The sequence below is a fragment of the Rhincodon typus genome, chromosome 7 (assembly GCF_021869965.1).
Source record: "Rhincodon typus isolate 14 chromosome 7, sRhiTyp1.1, whole genome shotgun sequence".
Lineage (NCBI taxonomy): Eukaryota > Metazoa > Chordata > Chondrichthyes > Orectolobiformes > Rhincodontidae > Rhincodon > Rhincodon typus.
In genome coordinates, this window is record NC_063338.1 from 40855661 (window position 1) to 40869842 (window position 14182).

Below are 14182 nucleotides of genomic sequence, written 5' to 3' on the forward strand. Positions count from 1 at the left end.
CATCTGCCACTTCTCAGCCCAGCTCTGCATCCTATCAATGCCCGTTTGTAACCTAGGACAGCCCTCCGCACTATCCACAACTTGACCCACCTTCGTATCATCCGTGAACTTACTAATCCACCCTTCCACTCCTTCATCCAAATCATTTACAAAAATCACAAATAGAAGAGGAACCAGAATAGATCCTTGTGGTACACCACTCGTAACTGAGCACCATGTTTAATATTTTCCATCCACTACCACCCTTTGTCTTCTAAGGGTCAGCTAATTCTGAATTCAATCTGCCACATTTCCCCCTATCCCATGCCTCTTTACTTTCTGCATGAGACTACCATGGGAACCTTATCAAACGCCTTACTTAAATCCATGTATACCACATCCACTGTTCTACCTTCATCCACGTGTTTGGTCACCTCTTCAAACAATTGAATAAGGTTTGTGAGGCATGATCTACCTCTCACAAATTCAGCGTCTGGTCAGGCATTTGTTAAGCCATACACTTTTAGCACCTGTCTGGTCTTTACTTAGTGGATGCTACTGGGTTTTGTGAAGCTTTATTCAAAGAATGTGGACATACTCTTCCGAGACGATATTGTGTCTGGTATAGGAACTTACTGGGATGAAGGGAGGAAACAAAACATTAGAAGGGATGTTTTACATAGCTTTTCTATGTAATATGGTTTCTAAGAAAACAGTTTAAAAACACAATTTTAAAAAGAATGAAATACTCATAAAATATCATGTTGAAGTGGAAAAACTACTCATCATTATGAATAGCTTGAATTTACGGTGGTATTGGTTCCAAAATTTAGAAATGTCCAGTTTCCTTGCAGTATGATTTCTGAATGATATCCTCTTAGCCAATCTTGTCCATCATGTTCATACAGTTAAAAGATGTGTTTTTTTTCAATTTTTCAAAGAATCTATTCACTAACGCCTCTCGTAAGTTTACCCAACGACATTCATTTTTGATTGTCCACCCTTATAATTCTTCTATTGATATTCTTCACCATGCTGTTTCACCTAACCTCAAACAGTGCTTTCTGCATTGCTATCACATTCTCTAAAAGGCAGAGAGAAAGAACTAGGGCCTGGATCTTCCCATTCTCAGACTGTGGCCCTGGGAGTTTTATAGAACAAAGAGATCATGAGGTACAGGTTCATAGCTCCTTGAAACAGAAGTCACAGGTAGGCAGGGTGATGAAGAAGGCTTTTAGCATGCTTGCTTTCATCAGTCAGGGCATTGAGTATAGGAGTTGGGACATCTCGTTGCAGCTGTACAAAACATTGGCGAGACTACATTTGGAGTACTGCATGCAATTCTGGTCGCCCTACTATAGAAAGGATATTATTAAACTAGTAAAGTGAAGAAAAGATTTACTAGGATGCAACCTGGACTAGAAGGTCTGAGTTATAAGGAGAGTTTGGATAGGCTGGAATGTTTTTCCCTGGAGCGTAGGAGACTGAAGGGCAACCTTATAGAAACCTATAAAGTCATGAAAGGCATTGATAAGATAGATAGCCAACAGCTTTTCCCCATGGTAGGGGAGTCTAAAACTAGAGGGCATACATTTAAGGTGAGAGGGGAGAGATACAAAAGGGTCCACAAAGGCAATTTTTTCACACAGATGGTGGTGATTGTCTCAAATGGGCTGCCATAGATGGTAAATTTTGTCATTTAAGAAACATTTAGAGAGGGTACATGGATGGGATAAGTATGTAGGGACATGGATCAAACGCAGAAAAATGGGACTAGTTTAATTGTGAAAACTGGGCGACATGGGCAAGTTGGGCCAAAAGGCCTGTTTCCATGCTGTAGACCGATATGACTCTAAATCCAAAAGTGGGAGAGTTTAGAGGTAGGAAATCCATGTCCTATGAAAATGGGAAAGCCCATTTGATCTTCTGGCAATTAGGCAGCTGATTGGTTGGTTGCCACTGGTTGGTTGCTACATGAATTAAGACACAGGGTGAGGAAATCCCAGCTGGCCAATCAGGTGTCAGGCAGAGGCTGTAGCTCCTGCTAGCACCAGATTACCAGACACCTAGAATGGCGGATCACAGCCAATAAAATTCAGTGGTAAATGGAAAGAGGACCTTTTGGCCTTGGGAAAGAGGGCTGGTTGGAAGCAAAGCCTCTGCCCTTTTGTAAGAATGATAAGGATTGGTTCTCGGAGATATATTATTGTCCTACATCTCTTTTTCCTGTGCAGATCAAAGGAACCAACCCCCACCCTCATTGACAGCCTGCCCATACAGCTTAACTGGTTGGCTAGTCAGAAAGGCTGACTCTTTTTCTCGTTCTGTGTCAATCTCCAACAATTCAGCCTGTGACAGGATGAGTCCTTTTAAGGGTCACTTAAGGGTCTCAATTGGATGTGGGTGGAACTTGGAACTTTTAATTCAGTTTCCAGTTTTTGAAGTCAAAACAAAGAATGTTTCTAATTTCACATCATCTAAATATTGTTCAGTGCTACATAAATGAAGAATTTGAAATATCAAACATTTAAATATACTTGTATAATAAGACCCTGAGGGAAATTATTATCTTAAGCTCTACTACACCCAATCTGGGCTTGTTGTTAATATGATTGATCTGTTAAGTAGAGGCAATTGCATTTTGGAGTAAAAGCATTACTTACCTTAAGAGTTAGTATAAAGAAAAATAGCTCTTTAACTCATGTTAAAATTACAAGAGAAGATTAATGAAATTTATTTTTATAAACAACCAATGACTAATTTAGAAAGAGAATTATGTTGTATATGATGTAATTTGAATTGGGGCAGTGCTTTCACTGCCTGTAGCCTTTTGGCAGGCTGCATTTATTTGAATCCAGTCGATCTTGGCTGAATCTACTTAAATTCCCAGGTTCAGTGTTTTTGGATGGGCTGAAGGTACATGGAAGAGAGCGTCAATGAATGTCGACTGGTCCTATTTATATGGGCAGTGGAACGTTAAGTGCTGCTGCTGCAGTCATAATCCTGCAAAACCAGCAGTGAGATTGAAGGCAGCCCCATCGTGAAGGCTTACTGCATTTCACATGAAAAGATTAAAATGTTTGCATTGTTACAAGGTGGTCTGTGGCCTTTTACCAGATTCATTAATTGAAGTGTGACCCCTAATGTCAATTTTCTTGGGCACTTGTCTGTTTTCTGCTATATGACAAGGGTAACCCCAGGCTATGACGTTGGAGGCACAGGGTTGCAATCCCCCATGTTATTTACGAGTGGTATCTGACTATTCCTGTGTGGGATGCACTTCGAAGGGTTAGCGTGGACTTCATGGGACAAATGGCATTCTTCCACACTATGGAGGGATCCTACAATTCTATTCCTGGGGATACTCCAGAAAATGCTTCCCAACACAAAAGACACCAAATGTAATACGCAAATTTTTTGTTTCCCTTTTTGTTCAGAGTGTGGTGCACACAAGACATTCAGTAAAGAAGATATTGCTTATGTAGGGAACTATATCAAAGCAAAGCAAAGTGAATGAACAGAAAAGTGGATAGAGATGAAATTTTCTGAAAAACAAACACATTCCACTGTCTCCTGAATTACTGATATAAATCCAGCACTGATCCCTGAGCTGATCTTGGCACTAGGCATGTGCTTTATCAAAATATTATAGTTAATGCATACATTAGGCCTATTTTTGTGACTGAATTAAAAAATAAGTTGCAGTGTTATAGATTATTTTTCACTAAATCAGCACTGAAACTAGTTAAGTCTATGGCCATGATAGGGGCCAAGCTGAATGAACTAATCTCTAGGAGACCTTGTGCTATCATTAAAGCCTTATAAAATGAAATGTACAAATTTTTGTCCACTTCACAGATACACCTTTCTAGTGCTCTTCCAGAACTGTTCTTGATCATTGAATTATGATCTCCTCCAACTTGACCTTTCCAGTGCCTTTGGCACAGCAATGAAAATCATATGAGGCACATCCATGGTTTTGCCCTCTCCTGTTACACATATGCATGGTCTAGCAGGGCTTTCTAAAGCTTATTTTAAGATTATCTTTCTCAATCTGAGTGAGGCACGTTTAATATAAAAAGTTACTAATCCACTAAACAGCACGATACTGCTTTATGATATATTTGTTAATAAGCAGATTAATTCTATTGTCTATTATTTCAAATTATTGACTGTTGTTACTTTTTTTAAGGTTCATTCAATTAACACTTCGAAGAACATCTCCAGAGGGTCTCCAGAGGTTGTATTCGATAAATTATTTAAAGTAAACTCCTACCCTAGTGGAAATTCCAGTTGCTTCCACTGAAATGGTTTCTGCTGGTCAACAGTTGCAATTATGTGTTCAGGCATGGTTAGCTGGCCAAGTGGGACATTTTTTGGAAATTGAATAGATATTTGGGGAGGAACCTAATTTTCTTATTAATTCAGATGTGTGCACATTTCCAAAAAAAAAGCTCAGTTTTTTAGGTGATTGTATATTTATAAATTCATCATTTGTAGTTCGTTCTTGATGTTAAGCAATATTTTGCATACAATGGTGTCTGATGGATAACTCGCTTTTTGGGCAACATGTCAATCCTGTAATACAATTTCTACATCGTAGTTGAGTGAACAGGTGGCTATTGGAATTTCCAGAAGGGTACGGCATGATTAACAAATTTTCTTTATAGAACCTTTCTAAGTTTGAGTATAATAAGAAAAATGTTGCTGCATATTATTTATATTATAACTTTTAACATATAACACATTGAACATGTTATAGCTAAAATTTTAAAGCTAAAATCTGATGGAAATTAAACAACATAAGTATTATATGTAAATCTTTACTCTTACTAATACAATGCTGAAGTAGTAAAAAATTTGATTGAAAATTCTTACCGCTGATGAAGTGCAGAGATCCTTGTAGGAACCAATAAGAAACCTGTTCACCTAGTTTGTGGCCAGTAAATAGTTTTCACTAACTCAAATGATAATGCTAAGGCAAGCCAACATTCCCTAAGTGATGTTAAAGATTTGTGAGCTTAAGGAACAGATTTAGAATTCTTAAAGCAGACTTTCACTTATACTTCCACCAAAACAAAGAAGGAAAAGACAGAACAAACTTGGAAAGAAGAACTTTTTCATTGGAACTGCCTATCATTGAATTTAATGCTTGATTTAATCAGCTATTCTCAGCAACAGATGGCTATAAACTAATCAAGCGATTGAGTTTGTTTCATCTAATGAACTGCCTATTCTACAGTCATGTGCCTAATCTGTTTAGTTATTAATTACGTTAACATTATAAAGATCTGGAGAATGGGCATCTCTTGCAATGATTTTGGTCATGTTTGGGCAACCAATTCATTTTCTGCCCACTCCACATTAACAATGAGTATAGAATTGCCTGTATGAATATTTAGAATGAAATTTTAGGTGCAACTTTGTGAAAAGGGTTCAGAAAAGATTTACAAGGATGATGCCAGGGTTGGAGGGTTTGACCTACAGGGAGAGGCTGAATAGTCAGGAGCTATTTTCCCTGGAGGGTTGGAGACTGAGGAATGACCTTTATAGATGTTTATAAAATCATGAGGGGCATGGATAGGGTGAACAGATGAGATTTTATCCCCCCGGGGTAGGTGAGTCCAAAACTAGAGGGCATAGGTTTAAGGTGAGAGGGGAAAGATTTGAAAGGGACCTGAGGTTCAACTGTTTCATGCAGAGGGTGGCGTGTGTATGGAATGAGCTGCCAGAGGAAGTGGTGGAGGCTGGTACGATTACAACATTTAAAGGGCTCCTGGGTGGGTACCTGAATAGGAAGGGTTTAGAGGGATATGGGCCAAATGCTGGCAAATGGGAATAGATTTATTTAGGAAATCTGATCAAAATGGACAAGTTGGTCTGAAGGGTCTGTTTCTGTGCTACACATATCTATGACTCTAATGGCGTGCCATTCCTGACAGTGGAACTGGAACTGTGCGCCAACTTCAATCTATTGCTTTTCCCTGATTTTCTATGCAAAAACAATTAAAATTTAAATGACAGCTGCATGCTGGAGTGTGCAAATATACGTGATTCAGTGCCAAAGGATATTTTTCAGTGATGAAATCCACAATAGCTGACAATGCTGCATCCAAAGGCAAAAGAGCCTCCAAATCAAACAGGGAGGCTCCTGGCCATAACATTTTTTTCCCAGCATCACTGCTATTAAAATAAGATCAACAGAGAGTGCAAATGTAGCTCAGATAATTTTCCAAATTTAAATGTCATTTGTGAATAATTCACATTATATTGGCTTTATTTTGTTCATGTGTGCGCTATCATTGATGAGACTGGCTTAGTTAGAATTTTAAATGTACTGGTATGACCCATGGATGGCATACATTTATGGTTATAGGCGAACTAGAGACATTTCCTTTTTGTCGAAGAAACATGGCTGTATTTTTTGTTTATTCTTTACTGAATATTGACATTAATGTCCAGTGAGTAATTGCTACTCTGTGGGACATCATTCATTTTGCAGGCCGAGCTATCTCCCCCTACCCCACCCCCCTCACCCCCCTTCTTTATATTGTCCAAGATCGCTCTCAATGGAGATAATTGAAATTGTGTAGGTGAACCCAAACCCTGTAAGGATTCAGTTGGTCAATGCACTGAGATAGGCACATGTTTGGACAGTACTGACACTACTCTTTAAGGATCCTCTTTCTCATTGTAGCTTGCCTCTAGTTTTCTTGCTGACTGTATCCGTCATTCCCCTCCTTCTCTCAGCCCCATCACACATTGGAAGCAAGGCTATTCCATCTTTCACTCCTCTATGCCCCACTCCATCTCCACTGACTTGCCCATGCTGGTCCCAAGCCTTCATTCCAGTTTCCATTCTCCTCGTCCTCTCCCTTGTGATAGAGTTCAACATAGAAGACCACTGAGCTTGGACACAACTGGTGCAGGCCATCTTTAAATAAAGTGAATAAAAACTAAAAGAACTGCAGATGCTGTAAATCAGGAACAAAAACAGAACTTGCTGGTAAAGCTCAACAGGTCTGGCAGCATCTGTGAAGAAAAAAATTCAGAGTTAACGTTTCGGGTCTGGTGACCCTTCCTCAGAATGTTCTGAGGAAGGGTCACCGGACCTGAAACACTAATTCTAATTTTTCTTCGCAGATGCTGCCAGACCTGCTGAGCTTTTCCAGCAAGTTCTGTTTTTAAACAAATTGAACTGGCTGTGATGAGATTCTGGTATGTTGTTGACTCTGACTTGGAAATAAGATGTTCCTTAAAAAATTGTTTTATGCTAGTGGCATGCAAATACATTACAAATATGAACTTGCCACAGGACATCAAGAGGATCTGACATGCTGCAAACACCCTGCTGACTTTACAAAAAAACCAAAAGAATTGCAGATACTAGAAATCAGAAACAAAAACAGAAATTGCTGGAAAGGACAGTTCTGAGGAAGGGTAACTGGACCCAAAATGTTAATTCTGCTTTGTCTCCGTGAGTGTTGCCAGAACTGCAGTGCTTTTCCAGCATTTTCTAGTTTTATTTGTGACACTGCCGACTTTGTCTCTGTGCCTCAACTCACCATCAAGAATTGAGATTTCACATTTTACCTAATTCAGCCACAGAACACACTGTTTTCCATTCTTGTAGGCTACAGTAAATCCCCCCATCCTGGTGTCTTTCACAGTTGTAAATAAAGTAAAGTTGCAGAAGTCTTATTAGGCTGCTGTCTCTTTTGAGGGTGATGACTGATGGTAGTTTAACCTGAGGGCCACCAGGCATCAGGCAAGGGGAGAAGTTGAGTCCTTCATTCTAACCTCAGCCAGTGTGGGTATTGAACCTATGCTGTTAGTATCACTCTGTATTACAAACCAGCTGTCCAGCCAATTGACTAAAATATCCACATGCAGTAGTTAGCTACAACATTGTAACAGTAGTTTATAGCACTGTAGAGAGTTGCTGATGTCTCCTAACTCTACTACTGAATTGTACATATATGCATTTTAAGAAATCACTATGGGCAACCCCAGGTTCCTTAGAAGTATTTTGAACAAAATAGTTCTTTTGTGAACAGGTGGTTATTGGAATTTCTACAAGGGTGCAGCATGTTTTTCAAATGGTCTGTGTGGAATCTTTCTCTTCTTGAGTTTGAATATACTATATCAATGTAATTGCCGAATATTGTATGCATTATAACCAACATACGTAATACATTTTATATTGTATACATTATCGTGAATTTTTAAAAAATCAAGACTATATTTCTTTTAGAAATCTTATTTTAGAATTTCTTCAGATAGCTTTAAAGCTGAGCAATTTTATTAAATGAGTAGTGGAGTTCTAAAGATAAGAAAGGTTCCAGATTAATGTTAATTCAGTGCTGAATTAATCCAGGCTATAGTTACGAATGGTAAAGATCTCCACAATGGTGTGGCATATACTTTCCAGGCCATACTACAAAGATCTGCTGCAGGAGGCTAAGGATTGCAACTTCGTTTTGAGGAGGACTATAGCCTTGTCCACTATGGCCCAAGTAGAAATGTGGGCAGCGTTATTGCCTCTGTTTGGGGTGAGTCAGACCCAGGCACAAGTCAGGAGTGTGATGAATACTCCTTCTTACCTGAATGGGTACAGCTCCAATAACACTCAAGAAGTGTGACACCTCCCAGGACAAAGCAGCCCACTTGACTGACACCACATCTGCAAACATTCACTTCCCCCACCATGTGTACCATTTACAGGATGCACTGCAGAAATTCACCAGGACTCCTCAGCCAGCACCTTCCAAATCCACAACCACCTCCATCTGGAAGGCAGCAGATCCAGCAGCTAATTTGTAAAGGGAAGGAGACAAAAAAACAGGTAACCAGAGATCACTGAGATGGCAAGAACTGCAGATGCTGGACTCAGAGATAACAAAGCGTGGAGCTGAAGGAACACAGCAGGCCAGGCAGCATCAGAGGAGCAGGAAAGCCTGATCTGAAACATCAACTTTCCTGTTCCTCTGATGCTGCCTGGCCTGCTTTGTTCCTCCAGATCCACACTTTAGTTAACTAGAGATCAATTAGCTTAATATGTGTTATTGGGAAAATGTTAGAGTTTATTATAAAGAATACAATAGCAGAGCATTTAAACTTACACAATATAATCAAACAGAGGCAGCATGGCTTCATGAAGGGAACATCATGTCTGACAAATGTACGAAAATTCTTCTAGAGCTTGCAAGCAGGATAGATAAAGGAGAAACAATGGATGTAATATAGTTGGACTTCAGAAAGTGTTTGATAAGGTGCCACACATTAGGCTACTTAATGTGATAATAGCCCCATACTGTAGGGGGTAATGTATTAATATGAATAGAGGATTAGCTAACTAATAGAAGACAGATGTGGGATAAGGAGAGCATTTTCAGGATGGCAACCTGTAACTAGTGAAGTGCCATGGCGGTCAGTGATGGGCCACAACTATTTACAATATGTGACTTGAATGAGGAATGTGAATGTACTATAGCGATATTTGCGCGTGATACAAAATAAGTAGGAAGGCAAGTGGTGAGGATGACACAGAGGGTCTGCAGAGGGATACACGCAGGCTAACTGAGTGAACAAAACTTGGCAGATGGAATATAATGTGGGAAAATGAGGTTATGCACTTTGGCAGATAAATAGAGGAGCTGAATATTTTTTTGAAATGGTGAAAGACTACAGAAAGCTACAGAATAGAGGGATTTTGTGTCCTCATTCATGAATCACAAAAAAAAACTAGCATTATAAATTCAGTGGGTAGTGAGGAAAGCAAATGGAATTTTGGGCTTTATTTCAATGTCAATGGAATATGAAAGTAGGGAGATTCTGCTAAATCTATGCAAGGCATAGTCAGACCACAGCTGGAATACTGTGTGAAGAGTTTTGGGCTCCTTAGTTAAGGAAAGATGTAGTGATTTTGGAGGCAGTCCAGAGAAGGTTCGCTAGGTTGATACCAGGTATCGAGGCACTGTCTTACGAGGGGAAGTTGAGTAGATTAAGCCTATACTTATTGGAATATAGAAAAACGAGGGGCTATCTTATTGAAACATTCAAGATTCTTAAAGGATTTGATAGGGCAGATGCGGAAAATATGTTTCCTCTTACGGGAGAGTTTATGACTAGAAAACATAACCACAGAGTAAGGAGTCGCATATTTGAGAGAGATGAGGCTGAATTTTTTTCTGTGAGGGTAGTAAATTTGTGGAATTCTTTACCATTAGAGAGCTGTATTTGTTGGGTCATTAAATATATTCAAGGCCGAAATAGACAGATTTTTAATCAGTAAGTGAATCAAGCGTTTGGGGAAAAGGCAGCAAAATAGAGTTGAGGATTATCAGATCAGCCATGATCTTGTTGAATGGTGGTACAGACTCAATGGGCTGAATGGCCTACTTCTGCTCCTGTGCATTATGATCTAGTAGATACATGGGAACAGCACCTGCATGCTCCTCTCCAAGCCACCCAACACCCTGACTTGGAAATATGTCGCCGTTTCTTCAGTGGCATTGAGTCAAAATCTTGAAACACCCTCCCTAAACAGCATTGTGGGTCTACCTCCAGCATATGGGCTACACCAGTTCATGAAGGTAGCTCACCACCACCTTCTCAACACAACTAGGAATGGGCAATACATGATGGCCCAGCCAGCAATGCCTATTTCCCATGAATAACTTTTTTAAAATTCCAAAATTTGTAAAGAGTTCATATTTGGAAGAGTTAACCTTGACTCCCAGCAGCCACTCATGCGTGGCCAGAGGATCTTGGAAAGGAGGCAGGAACCTTTGAATTGGTGAATGTGTAAAAGTCATTGCAACTTCCAAGGTATCTGGTTCTAGGTCTAGCCTCAATAATTACAGATAAGTTGAACATTGATGGAGTGGAAACCTTTTCCATTGGTGAACTCTGCAGGTTGGAGATAGAGCTTTCTCAAAGTGACTTGGGCGCAGACTGAGTATCCTGACACTGGAGGCAACCAGGGATTGTGAAAAATCCCACTGCCCAGACTGCTTACTTCTTCATATCACGGGGGAATATAAGCAGGTTTATTCTGGATGTCATCAGTGCCAGCCTGGATGCATTCATGGGTTGAGGATTGTGAGATGTCACACAAGACCCCATTTGATCCATGGAATGAGTTACTGACATAAAAACTCAATGCAGCTGTAACTTTTGGCAATGGCATGGGACGGTCTTCAATTCCTCCAAGTGCAAGTCCTTTTCCAGCAGAGGACAGAGTTCGTGACGTTGGCTGGGGACATCCTGTGTGGCACATGCACTGGCTTTCCGAGAGCTAGCTGTCAATAACAATGGCAAGGCCTGGTAACCTGGGCTCTGCTCATTCTCCTTCACTTCTATGGGGCCCTGACCTGCTGCCCCTTTCTCTAAAGGCTGTGCAGAAGCCTCTGGAGGTTGCAGTTCTTGTTGGGCTTAATGATGTCTTAATTACTCTTTCAACTCTGTCATTGAAGTTGCAACCAGTCTCAAGAAATCCTCCAGCTGCCTGCTCCCTGTCAATGCATGGGCCTATAACCCTTGAGGAATGTCAGAAATAGAACAGCATATCTGTAAAGGCACTCCTAACCCCTCACATCGATAGGAAGCATCATGTTATGTGCTGACACATTGTGCTAAGAAGGCTTTGCACGGATGCCAATGTCATGGCCCCAGTATGGACCTCTTAGCTATGTAACTTTTCCAAATGTACTTTGCAGAACTAAGGAGCGAATACTCTGTTACAGGGGGAAAATTCAGGCATTTATCCACCAATAGGCAACTGCTCTGACTTTCATGTTGGGAATTGACACCATCTGGTTCTCAGAAGCTGAGGATAATTGGGACCTATCTAGAAACGAGGCAAGATTGACTAATAATGAGATGCAACTGGATGGAAATAAAATAGTCACCGATGAGTTTCAGAATTTGCTGTCTGCGATCTAAGGAGGAAATTGTAACTTTTTTCTCAGCACCAAGAATCTGATTTCTTTATCATGTTGTTCTAACTTTCTTACCATTGCCCACACTGCTCAAGGCAATGGAAAATTCCATCCTTGCAATTCTTACGTCATCTGTAGATACAAGTAAGTAGAGACTAATGGAGATGGTTTAATCCCCAATGCTTTGTGTTTGGGTAGGGGTGAAAATGAGGGTAAATTGCACTCACTGGCCTACTATTGAGATAGAGAAATTTTAACAGGGTCAGTTACTCATTGGAAGTGACAGGAAGCAACTGATGGGAGAGGAAGATTGGACAGTACCAAAGAATGGGTACTGGTAAATGAATATGTTATGGGAGAGGGTTTTGATAGGGGGAGCAGTAAAGAAATCTGGGTCGGGGAGACTGAGAGTTTCTTTAACGGGGCATGGAAGAGGATTCCATCTCCTGTGGACTCCCACAGTTTAAAAGAAAATATAATTTGTTGTGTCTCCTCAGTTTACAGGGCTACCTTTTCCTTGTAGGAAAACCATAGGAGCTTTCCTGCTCAGGTCCGTGTTGAATAGAAATTTAGCCATAATGGAATGCTGCTTTTCAGAAATCTGAAACTCCAGCAGCTATCTCATTTGCCTGCAGAATTCTGGAGGTTAACTCTTGCAATGTCGGGAAAAGGTTGAGTCATGTGAACTGTGTTCTGATGAAGAGTCAGTGAACTGAAATGATAACTCTGCTTTCTCCTGCCAGACCTGCTGAGTTTCTCCAGCAACTTCTGTTTTAGCTTCAGATCTCTAGCGTCTTCAGTTTTTTTTTATTGAACGGAAAGCTTTGTGCATGACTAAAGTGGGGTCCTCTGGGCATGGCTACATTTTAGGTAGAAATGGTCAGGAATTACAGTGAGATACAATAGTGTTAGTGGTCCAACCAACAAACTGCTGAATAAAAATTTATATTTAAAACACAATTGTAAAAAGAATTAATTACGCGTGACTTGGAGCCTTCTGTTCAAATAGGATTATTATGTTGCAAATGCGAGTTAACCAACTGCATTAGTACTTGTTTAATCACAAGTAACTTAGCTCCAATATAAATGAATTATTGTAAAGCAACTCCGCCCACCGCCGGCGCAACTCCGCCCACCGCCGGTGCAACTCCACCCACCCACGGCGCAACTCCGCCCATAGCCGACGCCGACGCAACTCCGCCCACAGCCTCCACAGCCAGCAGCTCCAGAGGAGACAGCAACACCCAGCCCTGCCGAGTCTTCACCATCCCCCCAGACCTACCCCTTACTGAGGACGAACGGTCAGTCCTCAGTAAAGGGCTCACCTTTGTCCCCCTCCACCCACAGATCAACGAATACCGTTCACGCTTGGACATAGAGCAGTTTTCCTGCCGCCTCCGCCTCCACGCTTACTTCTTCAACCGCGAACCTAACCCTCCCTCTACTGACCCCTTCTCCAGCCTCCAACACACCCCCTCCTCCTGGACACCACCCCAAGGCCTCCTACCCTCCCTTGACATCTTCATCTCCAACTGCCGTCAAGACATCAATCGCATCAACCTCTCCACCCCTCCCACCCACTCCAACCTCTCCCCAGCAGAACGTGCAGCCCTCCGCTCCAATCCCAACCTCACCATAAAACCCGCGGACAAGGGAGGCGCAGTTGTAGTATGGCGCACTGATCTCTACATCGCCGAGGCCAGACGTCAACTCTCCGACACCTCCTCCTACCGCCCCCTTGATCATGACCCCACCCCTGAGCACCAAACCATCATTTCCCAAACCATCCACAACCTCATCACCTCAGGTGACCTCCCACCCGCGGCCTCCAACCTCATCGTTCCCCAACCCCGCACTGCCCGCTTCTATCTCCTTCCCAAAATCCACAAACCTGAATGCCCAGGTCGACCCATTGTCTCCGCCTGCTCCTGCCCCACCGAACTGATCTCCAACTATCTGGACTCCATTTTCTCCCCCTTGGTCCAGGAACTCCCTACCTATGTCTGTGACACCACCCACGTCCTCCACCTCCTCCAGAACTTCCAATTCCCCGGTCCCCAACACCTCATCTTTACCATGGATGTCCAGTCCCTCTACACCTGCATTCCCCATGCAGATGGCCTAAAGGCCCTCCGCTTCTTCCTATCCCACAGGCCCGACCAGTCCCCCTCCACTGACACCCTCATCCGCTTAGCCGAACTCGTCCTCACCCTCAACAACTTCTCTTTCAATTCCTCCCACTTCCTACAGACAAAGGGGGT

General features: G+C 41.7%; 1 protein-coding gene across 1 annotated transcript in view; it reads left to right on the forward strand.

The window, feature by feature from the left end:
* Positions 1-14182, forward strand: part of LOC109932547 (dual 3',5'-cyclic-AMP and -GMP phosphodiesterase 11A-like) — a 293291-nt gene that overhangs the window by 40618 nt on the left and 238491 nt on the right. The window contains exon 2 of the mRNA XM_048599206.1: positions 4172-4219. Within this exon, the coding sequence (XP_048455163.1) occupies positions 4172-4219 (48 nt within the window). The remainder of the gene's footprint in view (positions 1-4171; positions 4220-14182) is intronic.